General features: G+C 42.9%; 2 protein-coding genes across 7 annotated transcripts; both read left to right on the top strand.

Annotated features, from left to right (window-relative positions):
- The first annotated feature begins 1,068 nt into the window (after positions 1-1,068).
- pkp2 (plakophilin 2) lies at positions 1,069-9,089 on the top strand. 3 transcript variants are annotated; one of them, XM_061667466.1, is made up of 13 exons: positions 1,069-1,392; positions 2,315-2,385; positions 3,118-3,653; positions 3,718-3,853; positions 4,467-4,674; positions 4,756-4,933; positions 5,599-5,716; positions 5,790-5,951; positions 6,049-6,225; positions 6,434-6,587; positions 6,664-6,856; positions 6,945-7,017; positions 9,002-9,089. In XM_061667466.1, the coding sequence occupies exons 1-13, from the start codon at positions 1,206-1,208 to the stop codon at positions 9,065-9,067; spliced, it is 2,259 nt and encodes a 752-aa protein (XP_061523450.1). In that variant the 5' UTR covers positions 1,069-1,205; the 3' UTR covers positions 9,068-9,089. The 3 variants fall into 3 exon arrangements, with proteins under 3 accessions (XP_061523450.1, XP_061523448.1, XP_061523449.1); XM_061667464.1 differs by having other exon boundaries at positions 6,930-7,017; XM_061667465.1 differs by lacking the exon at positions 9,002-9,089 and adding an exon at positions 7,105-8,297 and having other exon boundaries at positions 6,930-7,017.
- rassf8b (Ras association domain family member 8b) lies at positions 9,037-22,785 on the top strand. 4 transcript variants are annotated; one of them, XM_061667469.1, is made up of 9 exons: positions 9,037-9,128; positions 16,061-16,229; positions 17,647-17,997; positions 18,657-18,859; positions 18,977-19,180; positions 19,259-19,333; positions 19,569-19,691; positions 20,117-20,270; positions 21,399-22,785. In XM_061667469.1, exons 2-9 carry the CDS (start codon positions 16,091-16,093, stop codon positions 21,497-21,499), a joined length of 1,350 nt encoding a protein of 449 aa, XP_061523453.1. In that variant the 5' UTR covers positions 9,037-9,128; positions 16,061-16,090; the 3' UTR covers positions 21,500-22,785. The 4 variants fall into 4 exon arrangements, with proteins under 4 accessions (XP_061523453.1, XP_061523454.1, XP_061523455.1 ...); XM_061667470.1 differs by lacking the exon at positions 9,037-9,128 and adding an exon at positions 10,469-10,771; XM_061667471.1 differs by lacking the exon at positions 9,037-9,128 and adding an exon at positions 12,635-12,721 and having other exon boundaries at positions 18,660-18,859.
- Positions 22,786-23,136: the final 351 nt, after the last annotated feature.

Here is a 23,136-nt window from a genome sequence, read left to right as displayed (position 1 = left end):
ACCCCCGCACCTCTTATGTTCCTCTTACTGCCTGACAAATGTGACACTTTGTCACCCTATTAAATTGCAATGACACTAGAGGGGCGATATTCAAAGACCCTTTACCAGGTAATGGAGCCTGTAGTAAAAATAGTATCCTAGCAACATACAGTATGAGAGCCATACAAAAGTACCCTTACAAAGAATACGTGGTCATAGAAGGCCACTGTGTAGCCTATTAGACACCTTGATGAGAGACAATACAATGGATTTATTTTAAATTTTTAAAATTTAGAATCAAGGAAAAATCTTAGGGGGACCTTATTGCCCCCAGCAACGTCACCCTGTGTGGCCTCACATATTGCACATGCCAGAAACCGCCACTGGCTCTCAGTATGATGTAAGTACAAAATATTGTTAACTCAATCAAGAATTAGCATTTCAACAGCACATTTTTTGATACTTTTGAACCTTTTGAGTGTAATTATTTAGAGTATGTACCTACAGTGTTTTTTATATTTTTGTCATTTAGCTGCATGAGAGGGTACATTCTATATATATTAGAAAAAGCTCTTCGTGTCATAGAACCACAAGATTTACCTATTGTTAAATCAATCTAAAATTGGCATTTTCATCATTCTAAAGACATATTTTGGATACAACTCTGGAACCTTATTATAGAGTGTGAAGGTGCATCTGCTAATACGTCTAACAATATGAAATTCTTATTTACAAAATATTTAAAACATTTTTATTAAAACATTATCAATATACATCATTTTATAGATGCAAATATTACAGTGCAAATTAAATCTGGCGGAGACAAAAAGTAGATCCATCCACCTGCCCAAACAGGGGCGTGTGGGGTCTCATTGCTTGACATATTTCCTTTTAAATATGTTGCACAAACAAATAAAAACAAAGTTCTAAACGGAGACGTCCTGTTGGGACTGGGCGTGTTTTAGTAAGAAAAACACAACAATACAAAAAAACAACCTCAAATTCGTCCACAAAGGCGTCACCTGACACCTCAGGTAAATTTAGCCACGCCTGGCATGACGTCACTAGCCCACACGGATGGATTTTCAGTAGGACAAAACAGGAGAAGAACAACAACAACAAAAAAGTTTCCTACCGGAACGGGTTCGTTGTACTCGGGTTAACAATGTCGACGAGGCCGTGAAAAGGGGAAAAAGAAAAATACAAATAAAAAGCCTCGCCCCACTATGGAGGAGTTGTTCTTCAAGTCGGCGCTGGACTACCACCGGCAGGACACCGACACCACGCTGGCCTTGCCGGCCGAGCCCAGCGCTCGGTCGTCGGCGAGACTTCCGTCCAGTGACCGCAGCCTGCGGGTCCAGCAGCAGGTTCAGCTCACGTTGGCACGGAAGTCCAAAAGGAGCGTGTCCAACGGTAAACACGACTTCTTCTTTATGTGTCATTATTTAGCATTGTTCCGCGAAGCTAAACATACTTTACATATATACTGTAATTATTATTATTATTAGTAGTAGTAGTAGTAGTACACAGCTTGCTGTGTTTTGCCGTCAGTTAAACTCCACCTTCACTGCATTCACTCTCAGCTGCTGTTGTCATGTAATCTTAAATGAGGACTAGACTATCAAAACTAACCAAAACCCAATGCAATTAATCACACACTACTGTATACAGATTTACTTCGAAGAGCCACACCCTCAGGGCTGGAGAACTTTCGTAAAAGTAAATATTACCTGGATAAAAGGGTGTATTTTAGTGAGGTAGTCTTTCATTGCATTGAGGTCTTTGATTGACTTAAAATGCAAAACTGATTTTTGCAGTGGAATGCACGTCACATAGTATTTTAGTGGTCCAACAGGTTTCAGCGAGCTCATTCATCTGCCAAAAAGCAACTTGGAGGCAGTTTATTGGCTTGAACTGTATCAAATATTTACCTTTTATTGATGAGGCAATAACAGACTTTGGACTCTGGTCACAGAGTTATCGTGTCATCCTATTGTGCGCTTACACACACCAGTCACAACATTCGGTTCACCAATGAGAGCTAGTAGCTTTGTCAACAATGCTCACTTTTGATTGACACTCTCACAGCTATTGTTTTAATACTATGTTAATTATTATGGTCATAGTTTGTACTGGTTGACCTACTTCTGGAGCTTATTGGATGCCAAATATGATGAGCGTCATCATCATCGTTCAGTCACCCATTCATGCAAATGAGCGTTTGTGTTGTAGTATATTTGGGTTCGGCTTCCCAGGAAGTGTCTGCGATGCGTTCAGGTGATTACGTCAGCGTGCAACTCAACACTCTCCACTGAACCTCATCGACTTGTTTCAGGCAGTGTCCACTTACAGAGAAGCGCCGCCAAGATTTTCGACGCTGCGGACGGACTGAGGCCTCACACCGCGGTAAGTTTGACTTTACTGTATGTTCATTCATAATTTATTAAAGCGTGACTAACAAGAAAATGCTGAAGCTACTTTGTGATTTATTCACTCTGCCAAATTCAAGCAAGCAGAGAAATGGTTCTAATTTGTTTGTACGCTGAACTGTTTATGCCTCTCAGTTATGACACCGTTAACTTAATGTATTTTTCTATTTAAAAAAAATATATTTATTTGATTTTTATTTATATACTTAAATATATATATATATTTTAATGTATCTATTTGTTTCGTATTAATCTTGTTTATTATTAATTTATTCATATTATACATTTTTATTTGATCTCTTTTTGTATTGTTTTTACATTAACATTTTACATTATTTTTATATATTTATGCATATTGTCATTTTTATTGTAATCATGTGATTCTCGATAGTTTTGCTTATTTTATATTTTATATAAAACATTTATTTGCTAAAGATACAATATGTTTGATTCATATATTTTATATTTTAAGCATTTTATTCTATGTAATTGTTATGTATTATTTGAACTGAATACCCACGAGTTGCAGCACATAGCCCTTTGTCTAAAGGATACTCCTCAACTCGCGTTAGCACAGAAACATCAAATAATTAAGGACAACTGTACATTATTAATGGTAAGTTAACTATATACCTTATAATGAACCTTAAATACTGATACATTGTTACCTTGCTGATACCTTGCTGATTACTGATACCTTGTTTCACAGGTAAATGGCTTTGGTTGCTCTCTGTCAAACACCGAGCGTGTGCGGAGGCCGTCCAGGAGGGTGGAGGTCTCACCCGCAGGGACGCCCGAGACGGCTCAGCGCCATTTTGTCTTCAACGGCCGCCATTTCGGTCCATCCACCCTGCTCGCTCGCAGTGTGTCCCACAGGAACTGCTCCCCGCTCGGCCGCTCGCTGGGCTCGCAGAAGCGCTACGCCCTCTCCGAGGCCCCGCGTTGGGTGCGGACGAACCCCTCCATGCCCGCCGACGGGAGCTTCCGCTTTTGGTCGGACGCTTCGTTTCGCCAGCGCGGGCACGAGTCCGGGTGGAATGAGTCAGGCTGGAATGAGTCGGCTTTCCACCAGAGCGAAGGGATGGCCGCCGCCCCCCGGTTACGCGACGTAACCTGGATGTCAAAAAGTCACAGGCTTCTCAGACTGAACACGTACCCGCCATCGGGCAACAGTTTGGAGGCGGACATGGGGGGGCGAGCGGGGGCTGAGCTTCATCAGATCCAAGCCAACAATGTCTCAACTCCGTAAGACCTCTTTTTGACACATTTTACTGTATGGATGGAGATTCTGATTTTTCGTCTTGCCCAGGAGGTCCGAGAAATCTCCGGAAATGACGCTGGAGAGGGCCGTCAACCTGCTGTCTCAGGACAACGAGTACACGCTGATCAACGCCGCCGCGCTCATCCAATCTCAGTGTTTCAAGAGCGCCGACGCAAGGAAGACGGTTTGAGCCTCTCGTGTTCCGATACTTGTAATCCCTCGCTAATGGCACTGTGCACGACCAAATACCAAGTGGCCACATTGCTGACAGCTCAGACGTCCCTGCATTTGTGCACGGTGGCGCAGATTTCTGTTGACCCTGCGCTCGGAATGGGCCTGACACACATGCTATATACAGTATATTGCAAAAGGTAAACAAGTTCCTTGGCGTGCCACAGACTTACAGCAAACCAATTGGGGCCGAGCCCTGCCAAGAACAGTGAAAAACTGCCAGTAATTTACGTCTCCCCCTAAAATGTTAGTCAGTTCAAACCGGAACTGTACCACAACCCATGTTCTTCAAACAGTTACATTACTCTAACAAATAATGTCTTTCTGATTATTTGATTTAGAAAAAAATGTGCCGATTGTGCATGTGTACATGCACAGGTGGCAAAGACGCTCCATACTTTCCACGAACAGCCCAAGCAGCAAATACCTGGAAATAGGTTCCACAAAAAAACAAAAAAGATCAATAGTTGAATTTGTGAAGAGTGAACCGTGAATATGTGGGGGATTACTGTGTAATGACGAATATTGTGACCAGTGTGTGAGTTACATTCAAAGTCCTCTTTTAGGTTTATTTCATGCGCGGCATCAAAAAGCTGCTGCAGCTGCTCCACAACGACGAGGACGAGGTGCAGCGCGTCGCTGCCGCCGCCCTGCGCAACGTGGTGTACCAGAGCAGCGACAACAAAATGGAGGTGAAGGACCACGCCGGCCTGGCCACTATTTTGGGCGTGCTGAAGAACAGTCACGATACAGAGACCAGAAGACAGCTTGCCGGTCAGTTTTGTACTTAGAAAGCACCATTTATGCATCGCAACCAGGATTTGTTTCCTTATCTGATGACCTTTAACCTCTCAGGCCTCCTGTGGAACCTGTCTTCTCATGACCTCCTGAAGGAAAACCTCTCCAGAGAGGCCCTGGCAGTCCTCACGCAGTCCGTACTGGTGCCGAGCTCGGGCGTTTCCGAAGGGGAGAATCCCAAAGATGAATTGCTCGCCGACGATGAGGTTTTCTACAATGCTACTGGCTGCCTCAGGTACGCCACATGACTGTAGATGTGCGGAAAATTGTCCCGTTTAACTAATTGGTCCAAAAGTTTTTTTAATTTACAGATGTGCCTCAATATGTTGAATTTGTTCTGTGACCTTGCCAACCCAATTCAATGGACGTTGTGCTGCTTCCTCGGTTGTGTGTACCGTGGCCACCGGGTGGCAGTATAATAATGACATCAGAATGAGAATCAGAATCATCTTTATTTTGCCAAGTATGTCCAAAAAAAAAACACAAAAGGAATTTGTCTCCAGTAGTTGGAGATGCTTTAGTACGACAACAGACAGTCAATTGACAGGGAATACTTTTGAGACATAAAGACATTGAGAAAAACAGTCGCTGAGCAAATTGTGTTACAATTGTTTTTATTGTTAAGTAACCATTACAAAAAACTACTGTAATAAACCTTACATTTGGTGGTGGTTTAAATAAGTGTTGTGCATCAATATGTGGAAACTGAAGTCTGAAAAGAGTTAAGGACTGAATTATCACATTCTCTCTGAAAGTTCTGCTTTTTCCAGTTTGGAAAACCCCTATCCCTTGGTCTTAGAACTGTTTTACAACGAGCCTCCTGTCAAACATTAGAACGCCATCTGCTGCTGTTTGTTTAAAAAAAATAAAATACTCACTTTTTGAAGTTTTTGTGTTTAGAAACCTGAGCTCATCTGGTCCAGATGGAAGGAAAGCCATGCGGGAGTGCGAGAACCTCATCGACTCTCTGGTCTACTACATTCGACGGACCGTGTCCGACTACAAGGCTGACGACAAGGTAGCGTTGAAAGCCTTCTTTCCTCTTGCGACACTCACGTCTCCCATTAATCCGATGCTTTCATCTCCAAAAGTCCACAGAGAACTGTGTGTGCATCCTGCACAACCTGTCCTATCAGATCGAGTCGGAGCTGCCCGATAAGTACGCCGCAAATCTCCTGCTATCGCAAGAACACGTGACGCCCAAGCCAAAGGCGGTCGGATGTTTCGCTCAGCGCAGCGCCAAGACCAAAGAGGTATAGAAAAAAAAAAACGACTTCATATTTGTAGTAATACTTTGGTACTTCCCACCACTGAATCTTATAAGTGAGAATGTATCCCGTGTCTGCCCAGCAAGAGCAGGATCACTGCAGGCTGCTTGAGGAGAAGGCCAACCCCCGCGGCATCGAGTGGCTGTGGAGCTCCATCACCATCCGTATGTACCTGTCGCTCATCGCCCGCAGCTTGCGACACCACACGCAGGAGGCGGCCATTGGAGCTCTCCAGAACATCACGGCAGGGAACGGAGCGGTGAGAGCCTAGCGGACGTCATCTGGACTCTTTAATTCCCAACTGTAAATTTCAAGAGAATGTTTCTGCTCCCTCTTGTGGAAAAATCTGACAATTAACAAAGTGAATTCGTCTCAAAGTTTATCCCCATGAATTGCCTTTTGTGCATTGAAAAGTATAGTAAGAAATCAATGCAGATGTTTTTTCCTAACAAATTGTTTACTTGCAGGTGACGGAATCCATCGCCTACACCATCGTCCACAGGGAAAATGGCCTCCAGCACGTGAGGAAAATGTTGCAGGAGGGCGAGCGCGACGTAAAGAGGACGGCCGTGTCACTCATCAAAAACCTCTCTCGGTTCTTCAAGCTGCACCCCGATATTGGTTAGTTGTCTCATTAATCACCATTAGAAGCTTTTTTTTAAAAAGAAAAAACAACAACAAATATGTCACCATGTAGTTAGGCAGGTGCTGCCAGAGGTAGTGGAGCTTCTGCCCAATAACGACACGGGGAGAGACCTTCCCTCGGACGTGACGGCGTCTCTGTGTCACATCCTCTTCAACCTGAGCCAAAGTGATGTGCAGAACGTCCGAGCCATGTTGAGCCAGGACGCCCTCCCTAAGATCTGCAACATCAGCAAGAAGGACAACGGGTCAGTCAGCAGCTCCTGTACGCCCGTCATGTGTCATTTTATTCTTAAAAAAAAAAAATCCATCTTTTTGTAGTTACGGCCCAAGTAGAGCAGGTGTAGCAGCATGTCTCCTTCTGCACGCCATGTGGAAGCACAGCGATCTCCATGGGACATACAAGAAGGTCAGCAATGATGGAGGCCGACTCATTCGTTTTTTTTTCGATGTGACAGTGACATCCACTTACAATTTATGGATCTGTGTTCAACAGTGTGGCTTCAGGAAAGCTGATTTTATAAATGCAAGGACCACAAAGGCAGTAAACTCCATCTAGAAGACGTCAAATGTCACTTTTGTGGAACATTTCACGTTGTTGGTTCACAACTGAACTTTATAGAAGTGCATTCATATTTTATTCAATAGTTGACTTACATATTTTTGTAGCTTTTATATATATATATATATATATAATCATGTAGAAAATATGACTGGCACTTGTTTTTTCACCTGCAACAGAAAAGTAACCACACTGAAACAGTTACAGAAATATCTTGTGCAACTTTAAACAAGCTGGTGTCTCTTTTTTACTGTTTTGAGATGTTCATCAAAAACATCAACCTTATGTCGTTGTTGAAATGCCAAAGCCCACAAACAAGCACACGTGACAGCTAATAACAAGAGTAATAAATCATAGTGAATGAAGCAAGGAAAACCTTCAGCCACTTAATAAGAAAAGATATTTATATACACTTGGCTACGTATGAATTTTTAAAAACTCATTCTAAAGGTTAATATTGTCTTGTTTTCCTCATTTTAGGGTATGCTATTGGTTTTTGATCCTCTAGAGCGCAGTAGTGCACCATTTTTAATGAAGTCTAATTTTGCCGTCCTTTAATGTGTCCCCAAGTGGCCTTCAACTCATAATGCATAAATTCCCCCGAATCCTCATACGCTTGAAGTGCTTTAACACTCTGATTAAACTCTCAGCCTTTCTATTTGCGGAACTCACTCCAGTCAACTTTTAATCATCTCTTAATTCGCTTTATGTGTGTGTGTTTGAGAGCTATTTTGGTGCAGTGTGTGCGATTTCCAGTGCGAGGGGAAAAGCTGTGCACAGACCCAAATCCTTTTGAACAATAGGCCTCTTTGTCGTCAGTGCAGCTTACACGGCCGCTGCGAGGGAGAGGCTCATCCTCTGCTAATGAAGTCTAGACACCGGGGAAAATGGTAGAAGGAATGAGTATTTCCCAGGGTACTGTGTCTTTTGAACCCACTCGAGCGCTCAAGAATTTTGGGAGTGAAGAACCACCCTGTTACTGTCAGGACAGACCCTGATAAAAGCCACTTTGGCGGTTACGATTCCAGTTAGCTTAGCGAGCTAACCTGGCTAACTGTGACAATAATAATATAATAGATAATAATAGCGCGGCACGGTGGGCGACTGGTTAGCACATCTGCCTCACAGTTCTGAGGACCGGGGTTCAAATCCCGGCCCCGCCTGTGTGGAGTTTGCATGTTCTCCCCGTGCCTGCGTGGGTTTTCTCCGGGCACTCCGGTTCCCTCCCACATCCCAAAAACATGCACGCTAGGTTGATTGAGGACTCTAAATTGCCCGTAGGTGTGAATGTGTGCGCGAAGGGTTGTTTGTTTATATGTGCCCTGCGATTGGCTGGCGACCAGTTCAGGGTGTACCCTGCCTCCTGCCCGAAGATAGCTGAGATAGGCTCGACCCTTGTGAGGATAAAAGCGTTACAGATAATGCATGGATGGATAGCTCAAAGCAGCCAAAGAGGAAAACAATGAGAAAGTACAAAAACAAATCACAAAATTCAAGATAAATATCGTAATTTAAATGGATTCCTGATAACTTTACTCGTTGAAGCCTTTTAATTTTGCATTTAGGTGTTGCTCATAAGCAAATTAAGGTCTTTATTTTGCTGAGACAGTCTTTTTAGAGATTTAGAAATGAGAAATGTGAATTTGTATGAATGTTTTGGTTGTAATTGGTTACAGCCTTTAGTTTTATTTGGTTTTATTATACAATACCTTTCTACATCATGGGGGAACAACAATGATGTGATGGTTTCCTTTCGAAGGTAAGCGTATATTACCTTTCTATTTCCAAAAGTTTTTTCTTTTAAGGTAACAAGCTTATATTTCCACCCCAGCGCCATCTCCTGGGTCAAGCGAGGCAACTCCCAAAGCGCCTATTGAGGGTATCCAAGGTATGCTGAGAACCTCGCAGGTCACGCACACAGCTGTGTGCCGAGGTCGAAGGAGGACGAAGACCACAAAGTGAGTGCTTTTTTTTTCAAACTTCTTAATGCTTCGGTCTGACGCTTAAGTCCGAGTGCACTTAAAGGTACTCGTGACCAGACTGGGATCAAGGGAGGTTGATTTGAGAAGCTTAGAGGAAAACATGTCAAGGAAATCAGGGTGCAAGTGAAATTAAAGCTACGGAATATGAGTTCGGAGCTCATTCCTGTCCTGTAAAATTGAAATACCACATGAAAACCTGCTTCATTTTCGATCAACACGTTTGAGCAAATTGAGCATGATTTACAGTACTCTTGTAGTCCCTCTCACATAAATAAAACGAGTTGTTTTCAGCTCGTCATCCGTCTAAACATATCATCCACAGAAATGTAAAAAATGTTAGAGATCCCTGAGCCATCAATTACACGCCGAGAGGCAAATTGTTTTGGAGACGTGCGCGATATGACTCGCAAGTCTTCAATATTTATGGAGTGGTGCATCAATGGAAGTGTGACTTAAAGCTGCAATGTAAGGCAGAAAATTTCCTCCCTTTGGGGATTTTTTTTTTTTTTTTCCCTTATGCTGCATAATCAAAGTTGAGAAAGTTTTGCATAGTTCTTTTGCGATCACTGAGGGAAGAGGCAAAACCTTTTTTCACTGAGTGCCACCCAAAACAAAATACTCATGACCAAAATTAAAAATCCCGTAGTGTAATAAGCGCAAGTATTCATCAAAAACGAGACAGGAAAATATTTAATATTATTGTCAGCCACTGCACAGTAAGAAAATTAACACTGCGCTTAAATATAGTGAAACGTTTTTAAAAAATAGTTAAATAAATTGATTGCCCTTAAAAGTTAAATGAAAACTTTACCTAAATAAAAGTTTAAAAAGAAAAACTGTTCTTAAAGATTAAATCGACCTAAAAATGTAAAATACAACTGAACTGAACTTGCTGTGTGATTCTTTAATCTACCACGAGAGGGAGCCAGTGTACCACTTGTGGTACTAGCACTCCATGTTGTGAATGCAGAAAATGACACATGCTTCAGTTCCCTTGCATCTCAGTAAAGATTTGTCATGCAGTGGTCTCTTAATTTTGTTCGAAAAGAGGTCAGACAGACACCTCCTTCATAAACACCATGGATTAAATCACTGCTCTGTATTGAATATAAACAAAAAATAAAAATGCAAAATTGCGCCATCTGTCGCCACTGTATTATAGAAGCTCCGGTTTGAAAGGTCCCGGCCAGTGCGGCAGTCGCTGTCGCTTTAACGGGTCCGTCATGCCTTGCAGTGGCCCAGTTCTTTTCCCACGTTTACAAGCCCCCCTCGTTCACCCCCCGCCCTCGCCAGTGTGCACACACCAGCAAAGTGAGGGAGTGAGAGAGAGAGAGAGAGAGAGAGCTGCGGATGCTGAACGCTCCGTGTCGGATGTCCGGTGAGTGGAGCGTGCGAGCGAGCCGTGTTTACGTGCGCATGCGGCGGCGGCGTGACGCGCATCGGCCCGCAGCAGACGACATCTCCCCGTCTCCCCCCTCCTCTCCTTCCTCCAATCGATCCCTCTATCCCCGCAAAGTAGGCTGCTGCCTTTCCTTGAGTAGGGGACCGTTTTTAAATCCATAGGGGAATAAACTGCTTGGAGGGGAACATGCGTGAGCATAACAGGACACTGTGAGAAGGTATGTTTTGTTTTGGTGAGGTCAAGCCAACCTATGGTGACTGATTAGCTAATGTCTGCTTGTTTATGCATTCAATGCTAATAATAATCATCAGAATACTTTGACTTGGCATGCACGTGGCATGATACAGAGTGGTTGTGCAATGATTGCCGCTTTTGGAACAGCAGCAAGCTTGTGTTGGACTGATATAAACACAATAAGTCAAATTATTGTGCTTGTTTACCTTTTAAAATAACATACATCAATATGTCCTTGGTTGAGGACATGCATCTAAATGCTTAATACCTCAGGTAAATATACTTGCATCATGTTTGTACTCATTTAAAAACACTTGAAATGATCGTTATACTGTTTTATCTTATTGTAGCCGACAGTCTAGGAAATGATAAAATCCAATTTCACGTCCGAGAAGGCTGTTTTTTTTAAATTTTATTTCTTTAGCGATCCTGAACTTACTTAACATTAAAAATTCTTTGTAGTGCTGTTGAGTAACTAATCCCGTTGGAGTGGGTCTTTTTGCAGAAACTCCCCTCCCACTGAGTTGAGCTCAGAGTCTTACAGGCTTATTGTCTCCACCAAGCTGATTAGTTTGAATTTACGAGACTGCGAGGTGTCGTTTAGTGTCAACGTGGTCAAAATACTGTCTCCATAGGTAGGAATGCACCCATAGAACCTTTCTTTACACCGAGTACAAGTACTAGTATAGGCCGATGCCAAGTATCAATACTTGATAATGCCAATACGTCTTGATGACACGTAAGAAGAACATAGAGTCCGGTGGATGTACAAGGAGGAGTATGGAGGCCAGGTTGCCTCTGTTTGTTAACTGCAAAATAAAGTGCTGATTCATGAGAATACCACAAGTTATAAAATAAAACTGTGACAGGACAACTGAAGTGATACTCAATCACAGTATCAGACCAGAACATAATTTGCGGCCGGCTAAAAAGTACTGACTTCTGTATTTACCTTAAAGTATCAACACACAGCTTATATGTCATGCCGGTAAAGTAGTATCGGTGTCCAAGTATGGAATCATTTTTTCGAGTATGAGTACAGACAGTATCAACACCAGTCCGTATCAATATGTAAAGATGCACTAAAACATGCAGCCTAACACAAAGACAGTCATGTTCACTTTTGATAATTTGCCAATACTGGAAATTTGCCATGTTTGTGGGTGTCTGATATTACACGGAGATTACTGAGAGCAATTTCTAATATTTTGACCCTCGCATGGCGCAACACAAGTGAACCACAGATATTTTTTGTGCACTTAACGAAGGCTTATTTGTAGCATGTACTTCAGACCTCAACATGTGCTAAAAATGGCAATTAAGGTTTGATGAGTTCTACTAACTGTCCATGCTTAAAATTAATGCGAAAGTCCTCATTGGATGTTTTTAAACTGAGCTTTGTGTGCTAGGCCACATGTTTTTCTACTGTGTATCATATCTGTCAGATGGGACAGTGGGAAATAAACCTGAAGCCCATGTGTGCCAACTAAAATGACAAGGTCACCAGCGTATTACTTCACTGGCGGCCCGAGTGCCTCCATCAAACTAATTGATATCTTGTCCGGGGGACACGGGTCAATCTAATCTAATTTACTTTTTTGTATTAAAGCAACTGCTGACATGAACGCTCCTTGTTATGCTGCTGTCCTCCTATACTGCTAGCGTGGCCAAAATGCGTCTCCCCGAGGACAAGTGTTGCGTGATCTCGCCTGACTGGCAATGAAGCTAGCGTGCAAGCATATAGCAGTCTGATTGCATCCTTTGTGTATTTGCTAAACTCTCTGAAAACATATAAAAGACACAAGTTTCTGTTAACATCATAGCCATGAAAGAGTACAAAGATATAGCTTTATTTCAATGTCAAAAACAGCACATTTACTTATAGTGCTTGTGGTTGTGTGACACTGTTGTTCTCCACGCTTCACAGATTCAGGTATGTGTATTAAAAATTGTTTATCTTCACTTTACACGCAACTCTATCCTGTTTCACCACATTTTTGATGATAACAAAAAAAAAAAAAAAAAAAAAACCTTGGTTGTAACAAAGTGCTATACGTAGATAGAAGTCGAACAGACAATATATGACAATTGAATACAGAATAGGAGTTATGTTCCGGATGCGAGGCGAGTGGTGGGATTTTTGGACTGGTTGACTCCACAAAGTGAAGTACATTACAGTAATTCATCTGAGATGCGATGAAGACATCGATTACTTTATAATGTCGTCTGCATTTCGATAGAGTCAGTGACAGGAAAGCGCTGGTTACCTTCTTAATTTTTTCTGCTCAACTTTTCCCCGATCAATGCAGTCATCTGTGCTGCGCGAGCGAGGCTCGGCACAAAAGGCCAGCGGGCTGCGTCGCCATGGTGATGAATTGTTTGCATTCAGTCAGGCCGTCAGCTAGCCATGTGGACACACACACACACACACACACAGCGGTCTCTCTTGTCGGCACGTCGCTTGTTTTGAGTGAAGTCGTCCTTTAAAAAATGATGACATCATCTGTTTGTGCGTGATTTTCACTGTCACTTTAATATTCCATGATATGATTTTAAGGGAATTGCTCCTCTTTTTTTCTTGATTACTTCACAAGCGTTTGCAGTGTAACCACAGTGTTCCCTCCCTCGCTGCGCTTTCCTGTGGCATCCCGAGAATGACGCTCGAAGAGAGTGAAGTTTTAGCTAAGTTTAGCTCAGTTCACCGCGCAGGCGGCGCACATGTCCAAGTACTGTATTGTGAATCCAGCTGTCTATTTTGTAGCTTTTTTTTTTTTGTCTGCGTTGCAGTTTGTGCTCGTTCTATTGTGTCCAAACACTGGCCGTCCGTGCTGACCTGGCAGCCATAAATGTCGCACTTAGTATGGCTGACATTATTATAGAAGGAAAAGAAAAGCCTGTGGAAATGTCACATCATAAAGGAGATGCTGCACACGCTGTGTAGAGTTTATTTATTTTGCTTTTAAATGGGCCAACAGTGCAAGTTAAGGCTGTTTTAGCTGCTGATGGGAATTGTATCATTGTGCAGGTTTCACCTAATGTTGTGGCCAGTCTTCATAATGCAAACGCCCATATAGGAACATAAATACTTTGAGAATTGAATCTATTTTGAAGATTTTGAGCTGCTCAAGAATGCAGCTAGTGTGCACACCCTTTCATCAGATTTCTTATTTCCTGTGAGGAATGAGAATTCCGGAAGCTTCTGAGGCTACAAGACGTATAGCGGCGTCTAAATGTGGGTGTATAGATTTACAAGCAAGCTGCACCAAAATAGGCACTCGCTGTTTACTCACTACCACGTCTGGGATGATTTATTTATCCGTCGGCTGCCATTGGCTGGCATCAAAGTGATTTTAAGGGCGCGCAAGTGTAGTTATTCACAAGTGAAGAAAATCAAAGGTTGTTTCCACAAGGAAGCACACTGGAGTGCTCGTGATGTCGCGCAGCAAATTTGATTAGGGAGTCTTAAGTTAGTGCTGTGTTTTTCATTTAGTTGGTAGAAAAGTGCCTTTTCATCACAAGGATGAAAAAGAACAGCAGCTGCCCCTGAACAGCTGGTTTCTTCCAATGCTCTTCAGGCCAAGCTCTATGTTTAATGAAAGCAAATTTCAATAAACGACTGAGAAAAAGTGCCAAGAAATCTTAACTTTGATCAGACTTTCAAACAGTTTGATTTGGTTGAATCGAATGGCTCCAATCTATATACTGGCCGTTTTGCGTGTTACAAAACACTAGAATCCCACTCAAGTCAGCTTTAAAAATAACATTTTTCTCATTTACTTACTTAAAACGTCTGTGTGCTGCTGAAATGCACTTGACCCCACTACAATAATAATCACATTTAAATGACTACCTATTAGAAAAACTCCCAAAGTCAGTGGTATAGACAACGTTGTGAGTCACAATTTCCAGGGATCACCAGCCTTTTTGAAAGTGAGAGTTACTTCTTGGGTACTGTTAAATGCGAAGGGCTCCCAGTTTGATACACACTTCTGCAAAAACAAATTGGCTCAAATGACCTTTAATTATATTATTAAAAGTGAAAATGCTGATCATGTTCATGATTTCTCACGTTAATTATCAACTGATTTAAAAAGGTTGGAAACATCACTATCAACATAAATCCAGTCAAAAGAGCGCATTGGGCATAATAACAGCCGTATCACCAATAGCCCCATGATTACTTGTACACTATTCCAAGGAAATCGCAATGTCCCATCACTGCTGAGCCCGAGACTTGAGTATGATTTCTCACAGATATGCCCAGCTAAGTGTGTGTATGTACATACAATACATGTTCGTGAGTGATGCCTGTCAAGGTATTCTTCCTTGTTGTACAGAACCACGGTGTGATGTGTGGATCCATTCACCGCCGAATAAACACTCTGCTCCGACGTTTCAAATCGCTCTCGTGAAACTGCGACACATCATCACATCGTCCGCTAAATGCTCCCCAGCCAAATGCTCCCCGGCCAGATGCCAAATGTGCCTATTGTAATACACTCCTCGCTAGCCCGTCATTTAAATGGAGAGACCCACACTGAGAGATTTGCGCGCACAAAATAAGGCCCGAGCGCTAAGCACCGGCGCCTTCTGCTGCGGTCCGTGCGGCCGCTCTGGCTCGCCGTTGGGTGCAGCCTCTGCCAGGTTGATAATGAGTCCGCCGAGGTGCTTGTGTCAGCTTTTTGAAATAGCTTTCCAGCTGCGTGCATGCAACTGCTGTTAGCTTTGCCGCATGGAAATCAAACTAGAAGCGGGGGAGGCCTTTTGTCTGAAAAGCCATATGAGCATTTATTCGAAATATTTAATATCCAGCTTGAGGTCCGTGTACTAGTACGCTCTTTGGCATACTAGTAGGACCAAAAAAAAAAAAAATGTCACTGCTCAGGCAAATCTGTGCATTAGTTGACATCTTTGCGCTACTAGTAGTGATGCGCTAGATGTTAACTAGTAGAATATGGTCGAATTTTACACGTTGTCTAACAACAAAATAAGTGAGACAATTCAGTGAACAAGTAGAACGAATGTGTCTTACTTATGGTTGCAGCTATCAAATACACTGAACCCCATTATTAGTGGGGGATAGGGCTCGAGCCCGGCTTTGAATAGCGAAAATCCTCAAACAATTGATGACAACCCCCCCCCCCCCCCCTCAAATTTATTGCCGACAAAGGACTACTTTTGTCTAAATGAAGTTCATAAACTCACTTCTAATTGTTTGTTTGGCAACCTGATTCCACCAAAGCAATGCTGTTATCGCTGTTCTCCTTGTTAGGATGGCCATTGAACCCTTTAGCACCCTCTTATGGTGTGGAGGAATGAGGGCGTCTGGATGAAGGCCATGGAGCTGAAAGTGTGGGTGGACGGCGTGCAGCGCATCGTGTGTGGCGTTACCGAGTTCACCACTTGTCAGGAAGTGGTCATCGCGCTTGCTCAAGCCATCGGTAAGTCCCTGAATTAAACTGATTCTTGTCAATAGACACTTGTTGCTAGGCAGAGTTCATAGCATAGCATGCACACATTGACGAAGTCACTCCCAAAAATGCTGATTTAGGATTACGTGTTATTTTGTAAACATCAAATTTACAATTGAATCACCAATCCGTAAAGTAGCACCTTTTGCTGGATTTGACAGGGTACTGCCCTAATACAAAATTTCCTCAATATGTGTCATCCTGCAGAGTTCATAATTTGCTGAGAAATTGTCACAATTGTACACTCCATCCCTGAATTCAGCCCTGAAATGCACCAAGAGTCCCATTTTATATCTCTTTCCCACAAGCTCCCAGCTCAAGATATTGTTCTCCTGAAGGTCTTGAATGGTGACTGTGGAGCAGGAGTTATGGCGCTCACTGTCCTTTGTGCATCCTGCGGTCTGCGGTGATGAATGTGCCTCTTTTGCTCGCACCCACGCTCCATCTGCGCAGACACAGAATTCACAGAGCTGTGAACCATTGAACCCAGTTCCCAGTTTTTGTTGAGGTGGAATTTTGCCCGCTATAAAATCCCTTCCTTAATGTTTACTGTAAGAGTGCTCTTTTCCATTGCCGCACCGGCTGTGGGGGAGTGGGTGAAGAATTGTTTTGAAATACAGCCCACCTTACACCTTAAAGAAGTGGGAACATTAGAGTTGAAGAGTTCTCAACAGTGCAGTTATTACCTGTGAGTGGAAATAGAAATAACAGGGTTGAACAGTGCCAAAGGTCACCATTAGATGGGGGTTGCTTTGACCATATATAGTTAAAGCTCAATTGTCTTTCTATAGAACTTAAAAGACCAGCTTCTACAGTAAAACCTCATAGGTCTTTAATGTGAACTCCTCTGACACTTAACTCGCTTTGAAAATTGAATTGGTAATAACTGTACCTGTCCCACTGCCTTGACATAACAACATTTGAGAGCTGTATAGTGGCAGTTAACCCACTAACCCACAACAAGCAACAGTTTTGCAGATATCAACAATTTAACCAAAATGTGGCTTCAAGCGCTCAAGCCCAGATGAAGTTTAGGCTACTCTCAAACTAAACATAAAACAAAGAGATTAAACATTGTGTATTTAAAACAACCACATAGCTTTGCTTTAGCTAAAGGTCAGTTTACCTTAATGCTAAAAAAAACCCAATGCAAAACATTTGTCTTACAAATAGCATCTGTTTCACGTTGTTATAAACCTTGAAGCAACAGATGTAAACAGATAATGTAACAATATTCACAGGCATATGGATACATATATATACATATACACATATGGAGGGGGGGGGGGGTGGTATGGATTAATGGCATTTCAATTCATTTCAATGGGAAAGATGATTTGAGATACGGGTGTTTTGAGTTATGACACACTTATTCTTCTTGTCCCAGGCCGCACAGGCAGGTACACCTTGATTGAGAAATGGAGGGAGACGGAGCGCCACCTGGCCCCCCACGAGAACCCCGTGGTGTCGCTCAACAAGTGGGGCCAGTACGCCAGCGACGTGCAGCTCATCCTCCAGCGGACCGGCCCGTCCGTCAGCGAACGAGACCCCTCGGATGGGCTGGCCCGCGGGTCCGACCGCGCCTTCTACCGCCAGAGCCTGCCCCCGCTGGCCAAGCTGCGCCCGTCGGTGGCTGACCGTTCGCTCAAGCGCAGGGAGCCCAAACGCAAGTCTCTGACCTTCAGCGGAGGAGCGAGAGGTCTGCGGGAGATATTCGGAAAAAGCCGAGATACGGAAGGTAGCGTAAGGAGTTACTTTCTCATCCGCTTAATTAGGAACAGCAGAACCATCTAATGTGAACCAATGCGGTAGTTTTATGTAAATTGCTCCTTTTACAAAACTGACGGAACGTCATAGTAGTATATATTTGTGGCCATCGACATACTTCTGTAGGACATTTCTGCACACTAGTTGGACAACTCCGTTACTGGTGATGCAAAACTCGTTGACCACTCCTTGCTACTAGTGATATTATACAATTCTACTTGTTAACATCTAGCACTTGACTAGTAGTACTAGTGTGCAGATGTCAACTAGTCCAGTTTTGCCTCCACTGATAACATGTATCTGTCCTACTAGTATGGCAAAGTTGTCTTAAAACAAAATAAGACAATTCAGTACACTAGGAGAACAACTAGGGCGTACTATTCGAACAACTGTCTTACTAGTAAAAAAAATAACTGCCTTCTACTATTGTATAACATTTCTGCAATGCCTCCATGTGCGGCCCCACATAATGCACATGCCAGAAACTGCCACTGAATAGGGCTCCTACAATGGTACTAGTTTGTCAAGGGCACAGTTTTGCCGCACTAGTAACATGTAGTTGTCGACTGTTTGTCTGTTAGTTGTGTTGATGACATTTCAACCCACTATTTTGCCACCTGTGTGTTTAAGCAGCCAAGCTCGCCCAGCAGCGCGGCGTGAGCTTGAACCTGAGCCGGGTCGTCGGGGGCGGCAGCGGGGGGTCCTCGGCTTCGGGGAGTCCGGCCCGAGAGCTGGGCCGACTGGTGCAGCTGCAGAGAGACAAACTGCAAGTCCTGGAAAGCCGCCTGCTGGGCTGCGAGGCCGAACTGCGGGAATGGGAGGAGGCCGGCGAGGTGAGTGGGGATCCTCATCAGCGGCCCGTGTTGCCTGGCAACCAACTAAACCCTGTATGTCGTTAATAATATTATACGCCATCGTTTTTTAAGTTGAATCAATTTTCCGCCCACCAGGAAGGATGCCTAGAAGAGGAGCTGCTGGTGTTGGAACAGCAGGCGAGGAGGAACGATGCCGAGATGGACGAGGAGGAGTTCTGGCAGAACGAGCTGCACATCGAGCAGGAGAGCGAGCGGCAACTCCGGCAACAGCTGGCTGAGCTGCAGGCCCGCGTACGCGACTGCGAGGCCAAGCTTTCGGAATACTTAGCACGCATTCAGGTTGTTTTATTGAGCGCCCGCAGTGGAAAATCTGGTATGTTTTTCAAGTCAAAACAATGACTGCTTTCTGTGTTTTAGAGCATGGAAAGTGGCCTGGAGCAAGAACGTCTGCTGCAGGACGACCAGCTGTATCACATGATCAATGAGGAGGAGGTAACGTCGGTTCATTTTGGACTGCAAAACATTGCCAAATGCATGCATAGACAGATTGAAACAAATGCCGTGGTACATTGGTTTGTTATGAGATGTCACTCAATTATGTAGACAGATAATACACAAATATTCACAAAACTCATACATATTCAGGGTTGACTGTACGATTTGGTGCTAATCCAAAATTGTGGGGGATTAAATGTTTTGTTTTGTTTTTTTATTGGTTTGGTGTCAGGTGGAGGCCCAGCTGGAGAAGGTGACAACCGAGCTGGGCATGCAGAGCCACCACACGGATCGCCTGGAGAGCAGTTGCAGGGCATTGGAACGCTCGCTCGGCCAGTCCGGCAAGAGACTACAGGTCCGTGTCCCAAACAACTGTGAAGCATTTTTCACATCCAGCACAAAACCGAATGTTGGAGGAAGATGCTCGCGGGGGTTTGCAAATTCCATCCTTCCGCGCTCGAGTGGAACCGTGCAAATCTAAGCTCATTAGGTCGCGGACAGGGAAGACGAGTTCAATCTCTACTTTGCAGGAAGGCTCCGAAGGATCCTTTGCTGCACTTGATTCAAAGCGTCAAATGTATACACAATTTCCCCCTGGGTGTGAGGTCATAATGAGAAAGGGGAAGGGGGATATTAGAGCATTCTTTGCCTTATTAGAGGCCCCAAGAAGTCTCCAATCCCTTGACTGCACTTGCATAGCTAACTTTTTTTTTTTTAACTAGGCTATGTCTTCTAGAAAGCCTACTATGATGTCTTGAGATGGGCTTTTTTTCCACCTAGGAGAAGGAGCAGGAGCTGGAGCAGCTGACCAAAGAGCTTCGCCAGGTCAACCTGCAGCAGTTCATTCAGCAGACGGGCACCAAGGTGACCGTGCTGCCAGCTCAGCAACCTGCGGGGGACGACGACGACGACGATGACGACGACAACAACAATGGTATGTAAACACACATGCAACAAGAGTGAATAGAATAATTAGAAATAAGAAAACAGTGAATTTACAAAACACAAATCTTGCATTGCAAAAATGAAAATATCTTACGGCTTTGTTTCTCAACTTGCTTGCTTGTTAAGAATTAGATTATTTCACAGTCTATGATGTCCTTGTATATCTGCTCCCCCGTTATATTGATTTATTTCTGCTTCCCACCCTGCATCTCTTCTACGGATAGCAATTCCACAAGTCGGCGCAAATCCCCCATACAAACACCAATAACGCCATTACGCAATACAAAGACATTCTACATCGCAACGTTTCAAAAATTATTTATTTATTTAGTTTTGGGGAGTGTTGGCCGCTCATAATGCACATGCCAGAAACCATCACTGAATATGTCAACTACTAAATTACTATTACTAAAACGTTACTAGTAAGGCACAGTCGTTGTACTAGTGTGGCTTAATTCTCTTAATTGTGGTACGTGGTCTGCCTGTAGTGATATGTGAAAGAATCACCGCCAAAGTACAGTTCAGTTGTATTTAACCCTTTAGTCCAATACATTTGCAATATCTTGTTTAGACAATACATTTCAATTGAATCATTATTTTCCCCCTATATTTAAGCACAGTGTAATGTAATGTGTAACTTTGGCATGATGTTACGGAGGCTTACAGTAATATTAAATATACAACTGGTCAAAAGTTTTGAAACATTATCTCATGCTATTGAATAGAGGGGTGTACTTTTTAGGAGTAAACCCTCTGTCTTGTTTTTGATGAACACTTCCTTCTATGCGATTTTATTTTGTATTTGGATGATGGTGGTACTTTGGGAACTAAGTACTTTTTTTTTTTTTTTTTGGTGTAAAAAGTTTGAGAAGAACTGCCATAACGATATCACAATTTTCCTAGCTAAGCTGGAGATTCCTGCACATCTGTGTGCACAGTGCCACTCTGTGGTCATACACAGTATAAAAAGGTAGATTTGAATTCAATGTGGCAACTGTTTGGTGCTTAAAAGCTTATGTGTGTAACCCTATTATACCAACTGAATTACACATCACCCCCTCAGCCTTTCTCAGGCGCTCATTGAAATACTCACCATTCTTATATTTGCTTGCCACAGACGAGGATTGCGCCTCTCTGAGACGCCTCCTGCCCAGCGACCTGCGCTCCCTGCAGAGCACCACATCCTCCGGACTCAACCCAGAAGGCATCTACGTTTGAAAAGCGGTAACCGTTAGACGATATTTTGATGGTAAGTTAGGCTGATGTCACCCAAACTCTCGTGCAAGTAATTGAACCTGAGTGGAACTGGAGTCCCATCTTTTCTGAGCTACCTTTAGGACTTCAAATGATGTCAATACGCAGTGCATTTGCAACTTTTCATATCTGTTCAAATGCTGTATATATAAAAGAAGACAAGTCAGGCCAGCAGATGTATTTTTGTTGACTACAGGAATGTTTTTTTTTGTATTGGAATGCTAAAATAACATCAATAGCAGAGAATCTTATCAGGATGTCAGCAATGCACACATGCACGATCATGCACAACCATAATATTTGATTGCCTTACTCTGATGTGCTGAAAGCGCACATCAAGTGAACTCACAGTAGGTAGAGCCGCATCGTTTTTTACTTGAGGAAAAAATGGGTTTCGCCACAATTCAGGGAAATTCTTAGCCGTCAGTTTTATTTTGTATTGATTTGAAGTTTGAAGAAAAATGAAGGAAACCGGGAAACTGTTTAAGTTCTGTTGTGCATCAAAGATTTAGCGTCACTCAAGTTAGCTTTATAATTTCCGAGAGCCATTAATATCTGCTTTTTGTTCCATTCTTAACACTTTATCCTTTAGTTCCGAAACGAGAGGACATTTCAAGCCTATAGGCTTGAACATCCCAGATTGGCCACGAGGTGGTAGCAAAACCAAGATTATGCAGACTGACGTTTTTGAATAATCACACTCCATTCACTTTGAAATAACTAGCATTAAACTGCATCCTAACGTGTCTGTTGTGTTGACTAAAGCAGGGACTCTGTAGTGTTTTTATCCAAACAAAAGATGTCTACTATGAACCAAAGCTAGTGTGACAAAACATGAAATAAAAAGGTTAGATGAATGTATTTTTTATACACCCTGGACAGCATCCATTTGATTCAAACAACAGTGAAGAAATCCACTATAGTGTCGTCGTTATAGTAGTGACTGACTGGAGCACTGTAACTTACTAATAAGAGAATATTGGCATGCCTTACCGTGAAGAAAATGTAAATAACATTTTAAGATGCACTACTTGGAAAGTGTGCATTGAATAGAACCCATAATATGCACACACACACACACACACAAAAATTGCTTTGAAGGGTGATTCAAAAAAATGAAGCCGCAGCAAGGCTGGATATGTTTTTCCACATGTACAAATGTTGCCTGTTATGGAGTTCTGTTGTGCCATCTGTTGATTTTAAATAAAATGTGCAAATACTACACAATTGAGGTGATATTGACTGAGCTACACAAGCATAAGGTATATATATAATGTCATACGCCTTCTCAGGAAAGTTTTTGGGGTGTAGAAAGTGTCTTGACACATGAGGTAACCTTTTTGTTGACCAGACCAGATGAGGCGAAAGCAGCAGAAACCCTCATCTGGCGGACAAAGGATGAAAACAACTTAATTTTTAATGTGTCTCCGAGTGCACACCTGTTCTCAGACAAGAACGCAAACAAAAGTTGACTCAATTTGGGACTTGTGCAACAAAACCTTGCCCATCACACCGGCCTAGCTGTTATAGCGCTACTTTATTTGATACTTTTATCAGAGGTCAGAGGGGCTCGGATTACATCTGTGACCATTTAACCCCTG

This window comes from Phycodurus eques, chromosome 22 (assembly GCF_024500275.1).
Source record: "Phycodurus eques isolate BA_2022a chromosome 22, UOR_Pequ_1.1, whole genome shotgun sequence".
NCBI classification, from domain to species: domain Eukaryota; kingdom Metazoa; phylum Chordata; class Actinopteri; order Syngnathiformes; family Syngnathidae; genus Phycodurus; species Phycodurus eques.
The sequence above is the reverse complement of the archived record's forward strand: the minus strand, read 5'-3'. Positions and strand labels throughout refer to the sequence as shown.

Bases quoted from the DNA above. Each gene is read 5' to 3' on its own strand.
- pkp2 (XM_061667464.1), top strand. From the start codon at position 1,206: ATGGAGGAGTTGTTCTTCAAGTCGGCGCTGGACTACCACCGGCAGGAC. The intron at 3,854-4,466 runs GTTTGAGCCTCT...GTCCTCTTTTAG, and splicing joins GCGCCGACGCAAGGAAGACG to GTTTATTTCATGCGCGGCAT. The intron at 6,226-6,433 runs GTGAGAGCCTAG...GTTTACTTGCAG, and splicing joins TCACGGCAGGGAACGGAGCG to GTGACGGAATCCATCGCCTA.
- rassf8b (XM_061667469.1), top strand. From the start codon at position 16,091: ATGGTGTGGAGGAATGAGGGCGTCTGGATGAAGGCCATGGAGCTGAAA. The intron at 18,860-18,976 runs GTGAGTGGGGAT...TCCGCCCACCAG, and splicing joins AATGGGAGGAGGCCGGCGAG to GAAGGATGCCTAGAAGAGGA. The intron at 20,271-21,398 runs GTATGTAAACAC...TGCTTGCCACAG, and splicing joins TGACGACGACAACAACAATG to ACGAGGATTGCGCCTCTCTG.